General features: G+C 43.1%; 1 protein-coding gene across 1 annotated transcript in view; it reads left to right on the forward strand.

Moving 5' to 3' along the window:
* The window catches only part of shank2b (SH3 and multiple ankyrin repeat domains 2b), a 300,073-nt gene extending 284,027 nt beyond the window's left edge, over window positions 1–16,046 (forward strand). Inside the window, exon 24 of the mRNA XM_085277877.1 lies at window positions 9,194–16,046. Within this exon, the coding sequence (XP_085134003.1) occupies window positions 9,194–9,734 (541 nt within the window). The 3' untranslated portion in view covers window positions 9,735–16,046. The remainder of the gene's footprint in view (window positions 1–9,193) is intronic.
* The last annotated feature ends 854 nt before the right edge of the window (window positions 16,047–16,900 follow it).

The following is a 16,900-nucleotide window of genomic DNA, read 5'->3' on the forward strand; positions in this document are numbered from 1 at the left end:
GTCAGCGAGTTAGCGCGGATTGCCCCGTGTGTGGGGCTGCACGGCGTCAACACGATGGCGCAGTTAGCTCGTTAACATGTGCTGTCCAGCCCCACGCACCGGGCGATCTGCACTAACTCGCTAACGGACATTTGCTGCGTTAATGCGGTTATGGCGCTAACGTCATTTTAACGCTGGCAGCACTAGTGATTAGTGAAAATTTGAACTCATTTTTCTGTTTTTGTTGTGACAAGCTTGGTTTTGTGTAGTCCGGTGACTCCAGCTGTTACCTGTGTTTTCATTGTTGATTATAGCTGTTGTGTTTGTCAGAAGAGCCCAAAAGGATTATGGGATTGGGAGGAACATCAGCTTGTTCTGTGAACTGTGTGTGGCTGCAGGGTTTTGCTACATGTGTTGTTTGAAATGGTAGTATGCCTGTTCTGGTTTACACTCTGTTCATCCGTGCATGATGTATGGATGCATCACATTCCAGAATAAAGCACCTGCTGACGTCAGTCAGCCATGTTGAACATTTCTTGTGATAATATTTGGTCACCGTGAGATTTCACTTTATTGTGGTAGCAGTGGGAATTTTCTGAAGATTTAATGGAAGAGTTACTGTGGGATTCCTCACTGGGAATGTAAAAAGACTGGTTCTTATTTAGTGCTTTTTTACTCGCCTTTTTCACACACGCAGTTATTTCTATGGTTAAGTGCTTTTGAGCTGACATTCACACTGATGGATGCATCAGAGAGCAACGTAGGCTTAGTATCGTGCCCAAAGATATTGAGCATTTAGACTGGAGCAGCCAAGGGATTGAACCACCAACCTTCCCGTTAGTAGATGACGCCTCTACTACCTGATTTATTTCACTATTTAGCTTAATCCTCCTCTATGTCACATTTCTTCTGTTTGCTGGCACATTTTACAGTAAATGTCCATGTGAGAAACACAGAGCACCGTGCACGTAGCTCGTTTGTTGAACAGCCACAAAGGCATTAGTTGGCAAATAAATATAAAATTAGTTTTGTGAGTGGTGCCGCTGCCTAAACATTTGACCACAGCTGTACCTGTTGATGGTTAAAGAATGATCAGTTAGCAAAGCAAGCGTTGTGCTCGACACAAGCTGGAACAACATTTTGATGGAAACTGCGCCTGAATCAGCCAACCTCATGTTTTTTCATTTTTCATTTTTTTAACCCACATCTCACTCCTGTGAGAGGGAATAAAAAGCACGATAAATAATTCACTGCTTGCATGCATTTTGTATGAACAATCCCATCACTCATCAGAGACTTGTAGAGAGTGCCACGAAGGTTTTTGTTCCTCTGGGCACTTGTGCTTTCTGATTTAATAAACACTATTAGCTCCACGCAGCGGTGTCCATTTGGGGTAATTGCAGCAGGATGCCCAGCAGCAGGTCCAGTAGGTCCAGCTCTGTGTTCCTCCCTTCATGCTTCATTCCACACGCTGTCGTGTTATCCTCATCGTCATCCTCTGCAGCTTAAAGTCGTGTTTGTTGACCTTTAACTTCTGTATTCATTCCAGCTCACGCCTTTCCAGCTTCATCTCCATTTTTTTCCAGTCTCCCGTTGTTCCTTCACCTCTCCTTTCTTCATGCCCCTCTGTGTCTCCCACTCTCACAGGTAGGTTCCCTCATCATCCGACATTCCATCAAAGGCCTGTTTTCACTTATGTGATCGTATGTATTTCTGCCATGTGACATGGTATAGAAAATGATATGCTGTTTAAAATGTAGAGTATTTAGTTGCAGAAAGGGTTGGTCTACATGGAGCTTGTTAGTGACAAACAGAGGAACTAAGTACAGTTGTCATTTGAACGATAGAAACAGTAAGGTACTAGAGATCAAAGTTAAGAAAAGGTAAGACACTTTTTTTTTCGTACTTTCGTACTAAAAGTATTGGTCTACAAATGTAGAAATGTCCTGTGTTAAAAACCACTTGCACAGGTGAAAAGCCACTCAATGCAGAATGATGAAACAGCATGTAAGGGGCTGAATGTCCCAAATGAATCTTGCATTCCTTAAAATGTCTCTAAAATGTAAAAGCAAACCTCGTTTATTCCTATAAAATCACATCAGTGGCTACACAGAGGTCCACTAAAGCCTTCATCAGCAAAAACACCGATACTTACAGAACAGCATTTAGAGATGATATCTGTGGATGAGACAGGATGAGCTTTATCTTCTCTACAAGATAAAAACCTAAATGTGTTCAGATCAGTTCCTTTACTGGATCTAAGAGCCAGATGTTTCCTCGGTTAGAGGTGACTGCAGCGCTCTCGCCAAAGTCAGTGAGTTATTTGTAACTGCTTTTCAATCGTCGCACCGATGCATTTGTTTCTCGTGTCAGCTTAAACCCTGCTCTGTTGTATACACCAGGGTCTCTGATTATCTGCCTGCATTGCCTGCGTTACTTAGTGTGGTGGAGAAGGCTGCCAAGCGCCGCAGCAGAATATACGGTTGTAGGCAGCTAGAGAGCGCCTCGTCATCTGAAGAAGCCCGAGGAGGGTGAAGGTGCTCCTGTTTCTGTGACCGTCAAACAGATGGCAACAGAAATGCACAGAACATGGCCTAGATTCACACATGCTCTCCCTCTGTCACTGCATCCTTTGCTCTCTCGCTCATTCTTGTGCACACTCTACATCTCTCTCCCTCTCTCGGTTTTCTGTCTTTTCTGGTATGTTGGAATCAGCCAAAGAAGCGGTGATAACATCAGATTTTCTTCTCTGGATATTTGTACTTCTCTCTCTCCTGGTCTCCCAGATTAAATGTGCGTTGGTTGTGCCTGTGGACGAAACGGTTGCCTAGTAACCGCCTGATGAGAGCAGCCTTGAGGCCTGCAGTGATGTCAGTTTGAGTCGGGGGAGGGGTGCAGATTTATATGCGAGCGTGTGCGTGCATGTGTGTAAGAGAGAGATGGAGCAAGAGATGGCAGGCCTAACCCTCGGCAGAGCTCAGCATCAGCATCATCATCACGCAGGTCACGTGCTGCGCTGCTTTTGTAGGCCATCCTTACGTAACCCGTGTCAGTCTGTGTGTGAGAGCGCGTATTAAAGGCTTCTATAAAAGGCTTCTGTGCATGGCAGTGAGCGCGACCCTGTATGCACGAGCCGGTGTGTGCTAGAAAGACGAAGGGTGTCATGCGATGCGTGGGCGTGGTGAAGGTGAGGTCTCCCACCACCGATATCAATAGCACTGCATCATCTTGTACCAAAGTCACTCAGCTGATGGGAAGCAAGCACTGTCCCTGTGCTCAGCAGAGGCCACGTGTTCGTGGTGCTTATGTGTGGGGGAGAAATGCAGAGTGTAAGATTTGTATTTGGCTGGATTGAGTGATCGTTGGGCAAACAGGTCACAGACATTCAGGTTACATTAACTTACATTAGTTAATATAACCTGAACATATAGTGCTTCTCTGGGCCCAGCCACATTACTTTGTTCACAAATATTCATACAGAAATTTATTCAATCCACACAGGACTTCATCTACTTTGCATTCACATCTACAGCCAGTTACGATCCACCAAACAACCTAACACTGATGTCTTTGGACTGTAAGTGCCTGGTGTAATGTTTCAGCCACATGCCTACAGCAGGGGGGGCAACTCCAGGTCTTGAGTGCCGGTTAGATGTGTCCTTGATGCAACACAGCTGATTCAAATGGCTAAATGACCTCCAGAGGCCTGGTAATGAACTAATCATTTGATTCAGGTGTGTTGACCCAGGGTGAGATCTAAAACCTGCAGGACACCGGCCCTCAAGGCCTGGAGTTGGACACCCCTGGCCTACAGGCTCAGGGTGAGGTTTCTTCAATGCACGATTTCTCTGTGTCATGTTTAGGGAGTGATCACTGTTCTACCTTTTTTCCAACAATAGAGTAAATACCTTAGCTTCCATATGGTTGTCAGTTACTTGGCTGGACTTGGCTTAACAATGCCTCTGTATGGAATTTAGACCTATTTAGTGCCCCCAAATTCTACCCATGAGGGAGCTATTGGGACTTGTGACAGGAAGTGTGATGTCCGGCTTTCTCAGAATATAAAATTCATAACTTAATCTGGACTATATAAATCGTGGATGGCTCCCGAGGTTATGCAATCCACAGTACTTTGCTACACAGCAGAGCGCTGTGCTCGGCTTTTCATGTGCTACTCTTTGTAGCTGCAAGAAATGGAATTAAGGTCAGCGAAGCTAAAGAAGACCCTGCGCTAATCAGCCTTAATAGCCAATTACATGCTTTTCACATCAGTTTAACACCTGCAACAAAAAGTCTTTCACAGATGATAGAAGAGCAATTAGAGAAACACTGGGAAGGCTTCGAATGAAGTATTTTTAACCTTTCAGTGGAGTAAAGCCTGTTTCTAAAACATGTGGTGTTCTCCCATGTTCTTCTTTTGTCTTTCATGTGTGCAGTTTTCTCTGTGGTCAACATGGTGTCCTCTGTTTCCATCTCATCCATCCAACATGCGCTGTGATAAAGTGAAAGTTTTATTTACTAAGAAGCAGGGAAGCAGCACTTTAACTTTGGCCTAGTTCCATTTTGGCAGAAGGACCCCCTTAGTCTACTTCACTTCCCCTCGGGCCTTTCCATATGCTACAAGTAGGAAAGAACAATATCTAGGCTACACATAGCACAGAGAAATTGATGGGAAAAGTCCGTCTGACAGGGCAGAGGTCAGATTTGGACTGCTTTCTGCCTCCTGGCGCAGTTTCTCAGTGCAGTCAGTCAGTGTGCGCACAAACTGTGTGTTGACAATTCAATCAATCTATTAGCAGAGGACTCAACTGGAAACTGAATCCTCAGGGGAAACTGAATTAAGGTATGATGGTTCTGCATGGATTGATGTGTGTTTGTGTGCTGTGGGGGTGGGGGGTGTCTCACTGCTCCACAGTCCAGTATGGCCGTCACAACCCTCCATCTGGAGCCTCAGGTAATGTGTGATGGTGATGCTTCTTACTCATTCAGATTTACACAGCACACACTTGTGTGTGTTTGTTTTTGGTTGTTGTGATGTCGGGTTACTTAATAACTGGCTCGGTTGAACGGTGACATAAGGATTTTCTTCAGAATATACATTCCCACTGCACCACATCTTGCGTGTGATTCTCAGCTCCTTGTAATCAGCGCAGCTCTGCTCGCTGCAGCTTCACGGCTACACTGGCCTCACCTCAGCTGTCAGTCTCTCCAACAGCAAAGATCATTCCTGATGTAATTCCACCTCCACCTTGAACTCATCAGTCACTTCTGTCACCATTATCTCACTGTCCTCATGTCCTGCAAGACCTTCACGTACTTCTATGACTTCCTCTTGGAGTGCCACAGCTCCTCTCTTGACACCCTATCGTATGCTTTCTCTAGATCCACATAGTTCTCTGTCAACACTCTCAAAGCAAACATTACATCTGCAGTGCTTATTTTCAGCTGGAAGCCGCACTACTGCTCACTGACCCTCACCTTCTTCTCAGCCTAGCTTCAACCATTCCAGAAAGTTCATTCTGTTCATCTGGACGCAGCGTTTTCAGTGAGAGGAATCTTTAATTACTCCTCCACACGACTTCTTCGGTCTCAGCTGACAGCAGGTTTCTTCAACAGCACATTTGCATAATGACCAAAACTTACACCAATAACCAAGAGTGCGCCATGAGCTCAGTTTCATCAGTTTTAATAGGCAAATTGTCATGGCCACTGATTACTGGTCACGGCAGTTTGCATATTAACAATACCATTCCCACTTCAGGAGCATCAGCCAGCTGTTGCTTCAGGTAGCTAAATTTTCTTCCAGTTTATTGTGGATGAAAATCAAGTCTTAGAATCTACCACAATTCACTGATTGCATCAACTAAATGGATAACCTCATCAGGTTTACTATGTAGGAAGTAAAAGATGTCAGAGTAGTAGGGTGTCATGTGAAAGGCCCAGTCACAAGGAGGCATACGTCGGTATATTCCTAGTGGCAGACCCAAGCGAGGCCAAAAGCTGAGGGTTTCTTCAGGACAGGCGTCCAGCACGAAGTCTTGGCCAAATCAAAGATGTGGATCAATGACTGCCTTCAGTAACCAGGGTGCCAGTGAAGCTGTTTTTAAATTGTTTTTTTCTTTGTTTGTTTTTCTCTTCAGTACAGGAACAATAAAATTGCTTTTGTTCATTCAAATTAGCACAACAGGGGAAAAAGTGGCAACAATGAACACACCAATTCAAAGCAGGCTGAGAGAATCAGCCAATCCATCGCCTACTTTTTGTGCAAAAATGAGGGCTTTTGTTGCACGTCTAAGACACTGGTACACAGCTGTGTGACAGTCTTACATCGTTTTTCCCACAGCATTATTCAGGCTCTGCACAGACGTGAAGCAGAAAGTTGAGCAGAAAGGGTCGCATTTTCTGTCATGTATATATGCTGTGTGAGTAGTGAATGCTCATATTAAACATATACATATATATAACGAGGCCAGTAAATGTACAAATGATCCCTGTGAATGAAAAGCTCCGGCTTCAGACGTAGAGGATATGATGCGATTATCTCAGGCACGGAGCTCTGGGTGAGCACAGAAGCCTACCACTGTTATCCACGCAGCAACGATCACTTCACATCTGTCCTGTTTGTACAGTTTCTATCTTATGCTGTTATTTTTGTGTATTTTGCTCAATGACTCTTGTATGGTGCTGTTTAGTTTTTAAGGTGAGTTTGCTGATAAATTCTTTGACACTGGCTGTTTGCCAGGGTTAAGATTTATTCAGCGACCATAACCAGACCAGCTGGCTAACAGAAGTCTAGGAATGCTCCTATATGCTGCTATATCAGCGGTCTCCAACCTTTTTTGCACCACGGACCGGTTTATGCCCGACAATATTTTCATGGACCGGCCTTTAAGGTGTCGCGGATAAATACAACAAAATGAAACTAGTACCGGTACCGAAAAAAAGAAGATTTATTCATAACACACATGAAAAGACCCAGGAAAACCGAGTAAACGATAAAAACGATAACAAAATAACGCTGAAAACCGATAAAAACCCTGAAAACTATACATTTCACACCTGAGCCTCAACTCTAGTCCCTTTATTACGAGATCGGGAAAATGAGGAAACATGAGAACCGTTTGGAATGAACCCACATATGTATGTTCGTTTTACTTAAATCACTTTGGAAAACACTATCTAACGTCATTAAAGTGCTGGCTAAGGTTAGGGCTGGAATACAAGGCTGGAACGTGTAAACCGCGGGAGCGTCATTCTATTGGATTTCATCCATAAACCGGCGCGTAGCATAAGAACGCAGAAGGTCACCTTGGGACTTGACAAATCGTTGGTATATTACGCCTCGGGAGGGCGCGGGGTTTGATACACACACAGTGGGATGCGTTCTTTGTTTTTGGTCATTTGATGGAATTTGGTGACGATAAGAAAGACACCGCAGACTGTGTAAAGACCTTCTTGCACTTTTCTCAGCTGTGAGTTGTCAATTTATACTGCAACTTTCTGTAAAGTAAAGTTTAGCAATTCTCAAGCCAAGACTGAAAACATGGTACAAATGTGAGCTATAGTGTATCATGATCCCATCTTCCAGTACTGTGACAGCCGGGATTATTACTAGGATAATGAGGTCTACGCTTATTCAACTATGTGCTTTAAATAAAGCCACAACACCAAGAAGAATTAGCATTAAGCTTCCCTGTTTCAATTTCCTGTGACTGTTTTGGAGCACAGTGTCTGAAACTAACAAGTTGAAATGTTTGTGCCTCTTTCAGAGGAAATTTGATTAATATTTCTTTGCTGACAGTGTACATTTTTCAGGTCGAAAAGGCAACTTCATTATTCTATTATTTTAGCTTCTCTCATGCTGTAATAGCTATAAAAAGATGAGAGTGGCTAACCTTTCCCCTCCTCACATTGTTGTGGTAGACATCCATCCATTAAGAGCCAATGGGTGGTGTGAACACTGCCGGCTTCCCTCGGGCTGCGGCACTCTCAGCATGCAGCATCTTTTTCTGAATGCTGAAGCCTGCACTCACTCGTTATTAAAGCTGCTATACTAATTATGTCATAATCATGTGATAAGCCATTGCACATACATATTAAGAGGCCTAGAAAATCCTTTCTGCAACGAGGAATGAAGGCTGTATGGGCTTTTTTGGTTGAATGAAATTACTTGAGTTCTTAAAAAATGAATTTCAGCCGAAAGAAATGTTATTCGAAGATCCCAAATTTAATGCAAAAGTGAGAATAATCCATTAGCTGTAAGCAGCCTTCAGCTGGTCATCGGGACCTGTTCCAGCTTACATGTGGTGAGCTTACCGGTCCAGCTCATACCCACAACTATGGTGTATTTACTATTAGTTTCACTTCAGCTTCTCTTTATTTTCTTAATGCTTTACTAAATACTCGTTAAATCATCAGAGATACGCAGTTTAAAGAGAAATGCATTACTGATGTACTTTTAATATTTCTGCATTAAATCATTTTCAGAAGAAGAAAATCTGGATTTTTCACCTGATCTTAATGATCACATCTTGTGCTCATATTACAATAATGGTGTGTTAGTTCAAAGATACACTAACAAGTTCATAGTAGCTAACTAAATAACCAGAGAACTGGAAAATGGCCTCAGACTTTGTGTACCTGCTGTTTGCATATGGTGCCACCTTGTGGTCTTTTGGAGTATTGCACTATTCCACTATTTGCAAGTCTTTAGTGACTGAAAAGTATGCCGTTGAAGAATTGCTTTGAGTCATTGCTCAGTCAGTTTTGCAGCATGAGCGCCAGCAGTCACAGTGTAACCAGGCCTTCCTGGCCTCGAGGAAATTAGTGTTTTGCACTTTGTGGTAAACTCTCCCTTCATGGAGTCTCTACACTGCAGACTGTGACAGTGATACGCCTGCATCCTCAAGGGTCCTGACCTACCTTCATGTTGCAAAGTGGTTTTTCTTAATCTGTGATACTTTGAGCCTTTGCTGTTAGCTTCTGTTAGCAACCTGTGGCAACCACATGTTATTGTAAACGTAGAACTGGACTGAATAGAGTCTGACTAAGATCTAATCCAGGTTTTAAATTATGATTTCAGTTGCACATTTATTGCACATTTCCTTAAAGTGCCAAAGAAATGCAAAGTGTTTGCTGTGTTATTTATGTCAGGCTTTTATGTTGGCTCAGTCTGACCCGAACTAACCGCTCATCTCTTCTTTGTCCCTCTTAGGCCTCCTACCGATGACTCAGGAATGCGTAACAATGCTGCCGCCGCTACCACCCTCACCTCCACCCCTCCCAGCAGTCTCCCATCCCAGACGCACCCCTGCAGCCCTCCAGACTCGGCGTCCTCCCTCACCCCCTGCTCTTCACTGCCTCCCTCTGTGTCGCCCACCCTCACAGACGTCTTCGGCCTGCCAACCCCACCTTTGGGCAGCGGCGGCGGCTACAGCCTGAGCTCCTCGTGTGGCGGCAGCGGGAGCTCGCGCTCTCCATCTCCACTTACGCTGATGCAGGCCGTGGCAGCCTCAGGCAAGCCTTTCGCCTCCAAACCCATGGAGCTGTGGAGCAAGCACGACGTGGCGGACTGGCTGGAGAGTCTCAACCTGGGGGAGCACAGGGACGCTTTCCTGGACAATGAGATCGAGGGTGCTCATCTGCCCTCGCTGCAGAAGGAGGACCTGATAGACCTGGGCGTGACAAGAGTGGGCCACCGCATGAACATTGAGAGGGCCCTCAAGCTGCTGCAGGACAGACAAGCCCCGAGGTGACGGGCTGGCGACGTGTGGAGTCAGGGCCAAGGAGAGGGAGGTGTCACGAATCACTTTTACCAATCTCTTCATCAGACATAATCTCAAGACGTGGAACCGGGTGGAAGTTTTGTCCAAGCTGATGCTGCCTCTTGCTGTGTATGTCTCCTCCCATCCTCCGCTGTCGGCCTCATCTCAGTGCTCCAGTGTTGTTCGCCCTCTTCCTGCTTCCCACTGTCCTGAGCATCAGGGGATCATGGGATGTTTGGGGGAACTGCAGGGGGAGAAAGAAGAGAATAGCTGCTATGTCAAATCAAGGCGAGAGAAAGGAGGACAGTATGTGGGACTGTAAAGAAAACAACATATTCTGGAAACACTGGGAAAAAACACTTGTCTGGAAGTTTCTTCACACAAAGACTCGTGGTCACCTGACTGCTTTGGATACTCAAGACTTTTTCCATACACCCCGGTGTGGGTGCATGAAAACCCAGCTGAGCTGGTCGTTGCTCCTTTTCTATCTTTGCTAGAGTTTGTTCAGAGAATATTTCTTCACTAGAGTCCTACCGGAGTTATATTTCTGGGTGCATCTAAGGTTGTAGAGAACAATTTGAGATAGACTTCATTTTTGTTCTTTTTTGTTCTTTTTTGCTTTTCACCTGTTTGTGTCAAAACAACAGCATTTGCTGACATGTTTAACTAATACTAAACCATATCCACACACACACACACACACACACACACTTTCTGCACAGTGCCACAAGCTGACGAATGAGATTTCACACAGTCTTTACATCCTGAGCACTTACACACGTGTAGTTACTGCGATGGCCTTCTTCCCTGACAAAGATCAAAGTGTGGAGAGGGGTGGTCACCAGAGGAGGAGCTGCGCCCGAGCTGGGTCCGTGAAGTCCTGCGGCAGTCCGCACCTGCTCGGTGTCCACCTCGTGACTCAAGAAAAACCAAGGTGAGGATGCAAGATGGACGTACAGATGTTGGAACAGGAAAATGGTTGTGCCAGCTTCGCTGAGAGTGCGTCCTTCTCCTCTCTCGGTTTTTCCTTTCCTACTTCTGTGTGCATGTGTGTGTGTTAATAGTTCACCCAAAATATCATTAAGGTCCATTTAACTATTTCTATGAATCTGCTATATAGGGCACTTATAGGGAAACTAAAAGTGTTACTTTTTGTATTTTTACCATCAAATCTTCTTCACTTACAGCAGGTCGGCACCTGCCCACAGTATGGCCCACAGTAACGCTAACGTACCAGACACTCTGTGTGTAAGTGGTAGAACAGAGTGGTTATTACACTGTGTGTTTCTAGCATTCGTGCATTATTTTGGGAAATCCACTTACTCGCTTTCTTGCTGTGAAATAGAAAGATCGATATCGCTCTCTTACTGGTCGCTGAGAGCTGGAGTGAAATGCAAAACATCCGTCCACCTGTTTTATGCTCACTTTCAATGAGAGCAGAAGATATGACACATCGATACGCATAAACACGCATTTATTCAAACAAAGGAAAACTATCAACCAACAAATGTAAGGTGGTCTAAACCTTACTAAGCTTCCACTGTGTGGGATGATGAGAAGATGGTCAAGTTTTTCACATGAGTTTGACTTTCAACTGGAACTTTGTCATTTCAAGAGAGAGACTGTCTTTCACAAACTAGTACCAACTACTCGGCTTTGCTACTTTGATAAATGTACTGCAGATAGTGCTGACAGGATTCTTACACTGGATCCAAGCTAGGAGACATCATCCTGTAGTTTGTTTATATACATTTCCCTTGTTTTTCCTGGTCCTTAGCAGGATATAACACCGGACAGCAGTAATGCACCTACAGGCTGTTTGCATCGTTAAATCACAAAAATGAGAGAAGGCCACCAGAGGCCTGTACTGTGCAGCAGGATTTTAGGCCATCCAAGTAACTTCTGGGTTAACTCTTGGTTTTCTGTAGTGCAAAGGTGGTTGACATCATACTGGGGTACATCGCTATGGTAACTTACGATGTCCACCTAAGTCATTGGCTACTGACCAATCAATTCTCCAGAAAATAGCAGGATCCCTCTGACCTCTACAGGCAGAGTAGGAGGGACTAAAGTCTTTCAGCAGTGCCTAATGTCTCTGCGCTTCCCTGATGATTATCAGAAATAAATATAGATTTGTAGATATTACTTTATAATTGAATGTTTTATCCGTCAGCTGCATCCTAAAACAGGACACCTACACTGTACTTGCTGTCCTCATATGACATCTCTGCACACATTAAGCCTTTGAACTGTTTTTATATTTAATCTGTCAAACCCCTTAAACAGCACTGAGTCTGCAGCTGAAAGAATAAAAACTAAAACTGTCAGGAGAAGGTTACAGATTGTAGATTCTCTGCTGGGGAAACACATTTTACATGTGCAGCTTGTTAAGCTGGACCTACAACCACAGAATGAAGCGTAAACTTTCCCATTGTCCCCCAAATGTGCGCATATAAATTTGGTGATTTAGAAAACGTGTAAAATGTTGTTATACTTGATTCTGATCTGCTGCGAGATATCTTTTGCAGCTACTGGGATGAAGATCGCCCAACAAGAGCACCTGTTCAACCAGTCAGATTCATTTCTCCTTTATCAGGCTGTGGGCAGTAACATTTAATGTTTAAATGACTCCTGTTTAACGTTTCAGATCTTTAAAGTGCACCTTAAAAACAAACAGCAGCATGGAGAGAGCATTCAGGAATAATATAAATGTTGCAGCTGTGTGCGAGAAATCACCAGATTCATGCTTTGTAGCACTGCTGTCCCATCTTATTTGCAGCAATGTTGCATTTGCTGTTAGATTTTTATCATCATCTGATTGGTGTGGGTGACACTCACAGGGATTGTTTTGTGTGGAAGAAGACTCATATATGACCAGTGAAATGCTCCTTTCAGATTGGTCAAATGCTGCCAACACCACTCCTTTCATATACCCGTGCTGATGAAACCCTAAATTAGTTTTGGGAGTTGATAACCAGCTTTGAGTGACCACTTATCCTTATTGCTAATGTTAGGATGAGTGAATCCACATAATGGAAAGTTGGTTGTGTAGAACTTGCTGTGGTACAGGACCCAGGTGTTCTAACTCAGTACCAGATACTGGACTGGTAAATCATCTGTCTGGTAAAGTGTTTGCTTTATGAGACAGACATGCTGGAAGCATTACGCTTAATCCAAAGATTAAGTAAATGGTAAATGGACTGGTTCTAGCGCTTTTCTACTCATCTGAGCACTCAAAGTGCTTTACACAACTTGTGCATTCACCCAAGCACACCTTTCTAAGATGTGTGTGAATGTATAGCTAACATTCACACACTCACATGGATGCATCGGAGAGCAATTTGCCAAGGATATTTGGCATGTAGACTAGGGGAAGCCAGGAATCGAACCACCAACCTTCCGATCAGTGGATGACCTGCTCTACCTCCTGAGCTACAGCCACTCACGTCAGTTACTAGTGAATATCAGTATTTTTACTTTAAACGTCAGTCCTATTTAGAGCACACACGTGTTTCTAGATCACTGAAGGATCATTTTTTCTGTATTATAAAACAAAAAAGGTTTCGTACATATCGGACAAAACATACACGGACACAACACGTTAGTATCCAATAATAATCGGTTGGAATATCACGTGATTCCGTGTAGAAAAGGACACTCATTTAGAAACAATGTTTCTCTTTTACAACTGCATTTACAGCTTTAGAAGGTGTAGACAGTAAAAAGTCAAACTCAGGTACACTAACTAAATTGCTCAGTTGAAGAATGCATTGACTTATAGAAGTAGGTAAAACTGAGATGTTCATGCAGTTCTCTGTGCAAAGAGTGCAAAGTAGGTTAGCTTAGCATCGAGTCGAGCCACAGGTTGTGAAAAGATTTGTTGGTGAGGACCTTTATCTTGTCTTTGATTATTGAGGTGGATATTTCTCCCTGAGCTCGACTCACAGACAGAAGACTGGTGCAGATTTTCTTCCTGGAAGAAAGCGGTGTGTGTATTTCCCAAAATACTGAGCTGCTTAAGGTTCTCACTGGATGGCGTTTTGTTGCGTTTGAATCCAGTGTGAAATCCTTTACAAACATTCTTTTGTTTACTTTTGAACTTTTACATGTTTGAATATACCAGAATGCTTTAAGCAAACTAACGTTTAAGAACTTCAGTTCAGTGATTGGTATTTCAAAAGCTACGATAAGTAACATTTTTATGGAGCAAAAAAGAATCATTGAAACATTTTGTATGCTGTTTTTTGCTTATGAGGAAAATAATAATAAACTGTGTGCATTTGGTTAACTTGAGTTCAAATCTGACCAGATTCAAAATGGAAAAACTGGAACAGTCCTTCGTGGTGGCAAGCAGCACTAAAGCAAACTAACAGTCACAGACTCTGGAAGCAGACTCTTTGTCTTTAGGGCGTAACAGGACACTTTCTTCTAAACGTCCTTAACTGCAAGCTGGAGTCAGATGTCATCGAATCACGCTGAACCATTTTCGAGCTTTGGGTTTTACATAATTATGTGTTCACATTGCCGTCTCCTACATTCTAACCACTGTGCAAGAAACGGAGAATAATCACTTGACCAAGCCAGCACGCGGTCATCAGTGTGAGCCCGGCGTGAGAGCAGACAGGGATAGAAAACTGCTGCTCGATTCGAGTCCCATAGTTTCACCGCAGCAGAGGCAGGATTCAGACCGAGGATCCAGTTTAAACCCAAGTCAGACGGTGCGTTTGCCAGCAGTGATAACGGGTTAGTCGGAAGTAGAAGTGCAGTATGCGCTGTCGTGTATATAAGAGTGTTTAAATGGATTAAAATGTCTATTAGATTATATGTATAGATCTATTCAGATGTTTAGAAGAAAAAAATTCTAAGAAGATAGATTTATTGTTGTCAGAGCTGACCTGATGACCTAAGCACTGGTCTCATTTGCCCCGTCATCATCTGTAACCAGCTCGCCCCCCTCCACCTCCGTCAGTCACACAGCTCCGTAGATAGAAGGCGCTCTCTCCAAGTAGATTTTTTCAGAGCACTCTTAGATAGAGCGTTGAAGCGTTGATATGTGCTTGACAGTAAGCAGTGTCTGGAAATATATCTGGTTTTCTTCTGCCCTTATTTGCGTTCATGTCGCACTCCACAGCTTCACGTAGGCGCTGCTTTTTGAGGTGACAAATGAAACATACACAAGTTCTGTGTTCTGTGAACATTAGCCGTACGGAGGCCGGCACGGGACAATGCTGCTACAATCCTGTTCCTGTTTGAACTTCTTTTCAAAACACGTACAGTGGCGTGCCAGGCGGGGTAGAAAAGCACAGTATTTTTAAAGATTTGTATAGAGTTCTATGAAATTTTATAGAGGTTACCTGAACAAAAATTGTTCAACACTGATGTGTGGATTGCCAAACAGAAATACCATATATACGTAGATGCGATGTGGATATTATTAAACTTATGGGTTATGTAAGAAGCAATATTTATTCTAACTGAATCTCCTTGGTTGTGTTTTCTTTTGCCATTTTAAAGTTACATATCATGATGCAATCACTTGTCAGTGTTTTATTAAGCGTTGCCTAAAATAGATGCACTCTCTACTGCAGTAGTAATACTTTGGCCAATCAAGTGACCACTGAACCCAGGCTTTGAAATCCCCGAGTCTGGGTTTTTTGTTAAAAAACACAAAAGTTACATTTCTAAAAGTATATCTGCAGGCCATGTTGATAGGAAACTATATGAAACGTATATATATATGTGTGTATGTATACATACAGAGATCCACCAAAAAGATGTGCGGTGCCTGTTGATCCCTTCCTGTGGATCAGTGGGTCACTCAGCACTTTTATCTGTGGACATGTAGAGCTGAGTAGATGTAGTAATAATCTTTAAAGAGCATCACCGTAGCGTGGCGTTTCACCGGGCCGTGTTCACCACAGGCATGGCTCACTAACCCACTTCCCGTCAAAACACTGCTCCCACTCTTTCATTGTCCAACATTTGGGTAACTTTTTCTTTTTTTTCTTTTCTTTTTGATCAATTAAGTTCTGTTTTTTTTTTCCATGAATAGATTTTACTCATTGATTAAGTCTTCATAGAGGCTAAGATGTTTTCGGTAATTTGTGCAAAGACTTGTGTTCATGTTTTCTATGTTGCTGTAATTTTGTGCTATTAAATCATCATAGAGTCAACTAATTACTGAAATGAAAAGAGAGAGAATTTTCCTGTAACTGCACTCTTCCTTCCCCCTCCCCCCTCAATTCCTCAAAACTTCTTGTATGGCAACCAAAATTCACTGTAAGAAATAAATATAATATTGCACTACTGTATCCCTCTCAGTCCTTATAGTACAGGCCTGGTGCGTGGGTCTAAGTGTCTGTGTGTCAGCTAAGAAGCAGCCAGCCACACCTGAGGTAGTCGGTCTGTGGGGATGAACTAAATTCCGTCATCTGGAATAACAGGAAGCATCTTTTCTTTATTACGCAGACGCTGAATGCTCATATAACTGCGTTTTGTTGTCCTGCTTTGTACGTTCCACAATTACGGTCTCTTTGTTTTTGGTATGTTGGCTGAGAATCGTGTGCATCGCCAGAATAATCAGACGATTACACCAGAGCGTTTCCTTTTTTTTCATTGAGAAAATCAGAAAAATTGTGTAAAAATTCCTACTTAAGCACAGTAACAGCGAGTGCTTAGCAACCTTGGTATGGATGAAGACGTAGCTGGAGAGCAGTGAGGTAAAAGTAGTTATGAAGAATAAGTTGGATGATGTTTCTGCATCACAGATGCACAGGGACCCTCCCAGGAGATGATTTACATACTAACTCCATTAAACTGAACTCAGCTGCTCCTTTGTCACGTGTCACCACAGCAGGAAGCTCCAAATGTGATGTGTCCTGTCCTTACAACATCTACCAATGGATTTGTGTCTCCAGCTGGAATCAAACCAGTGACCTTTTGCTTGCCAAGTGAACGCTTGAACCACTACATTATGGAGCCACAAACAGAGTACAATATTAATCTTCTAAAGTATTGAGTGATTAAACTTTAAAATATATTAATCCAATTCCACGTCAAAGTTTCTAAATTCCAGTATTTATTTAGTACATTGTTCAGTTAAACAGAAATTCTTTTACTCTGTTTCCATGAGAATAAACACAGACCAAAGATTTTTT

This window comes from Mchenga conophoros, linkage group LG1 (genome assembly GCF_057382185.1).
Source record: "Mchenga conophoros isolate Kocher_MC1m ecotype Shallow Benthic linkage group LG1, M_conophoros_male_GT1.1, whole genome shotgun sequence".
NCBI classification, from domain to species: domain Eukaryota; kingdom Metazoa; phylum Chordata; class Actinopteri; order Cichliformes; family Cichlidae; genus Mchenga; species Mchenga conophoros.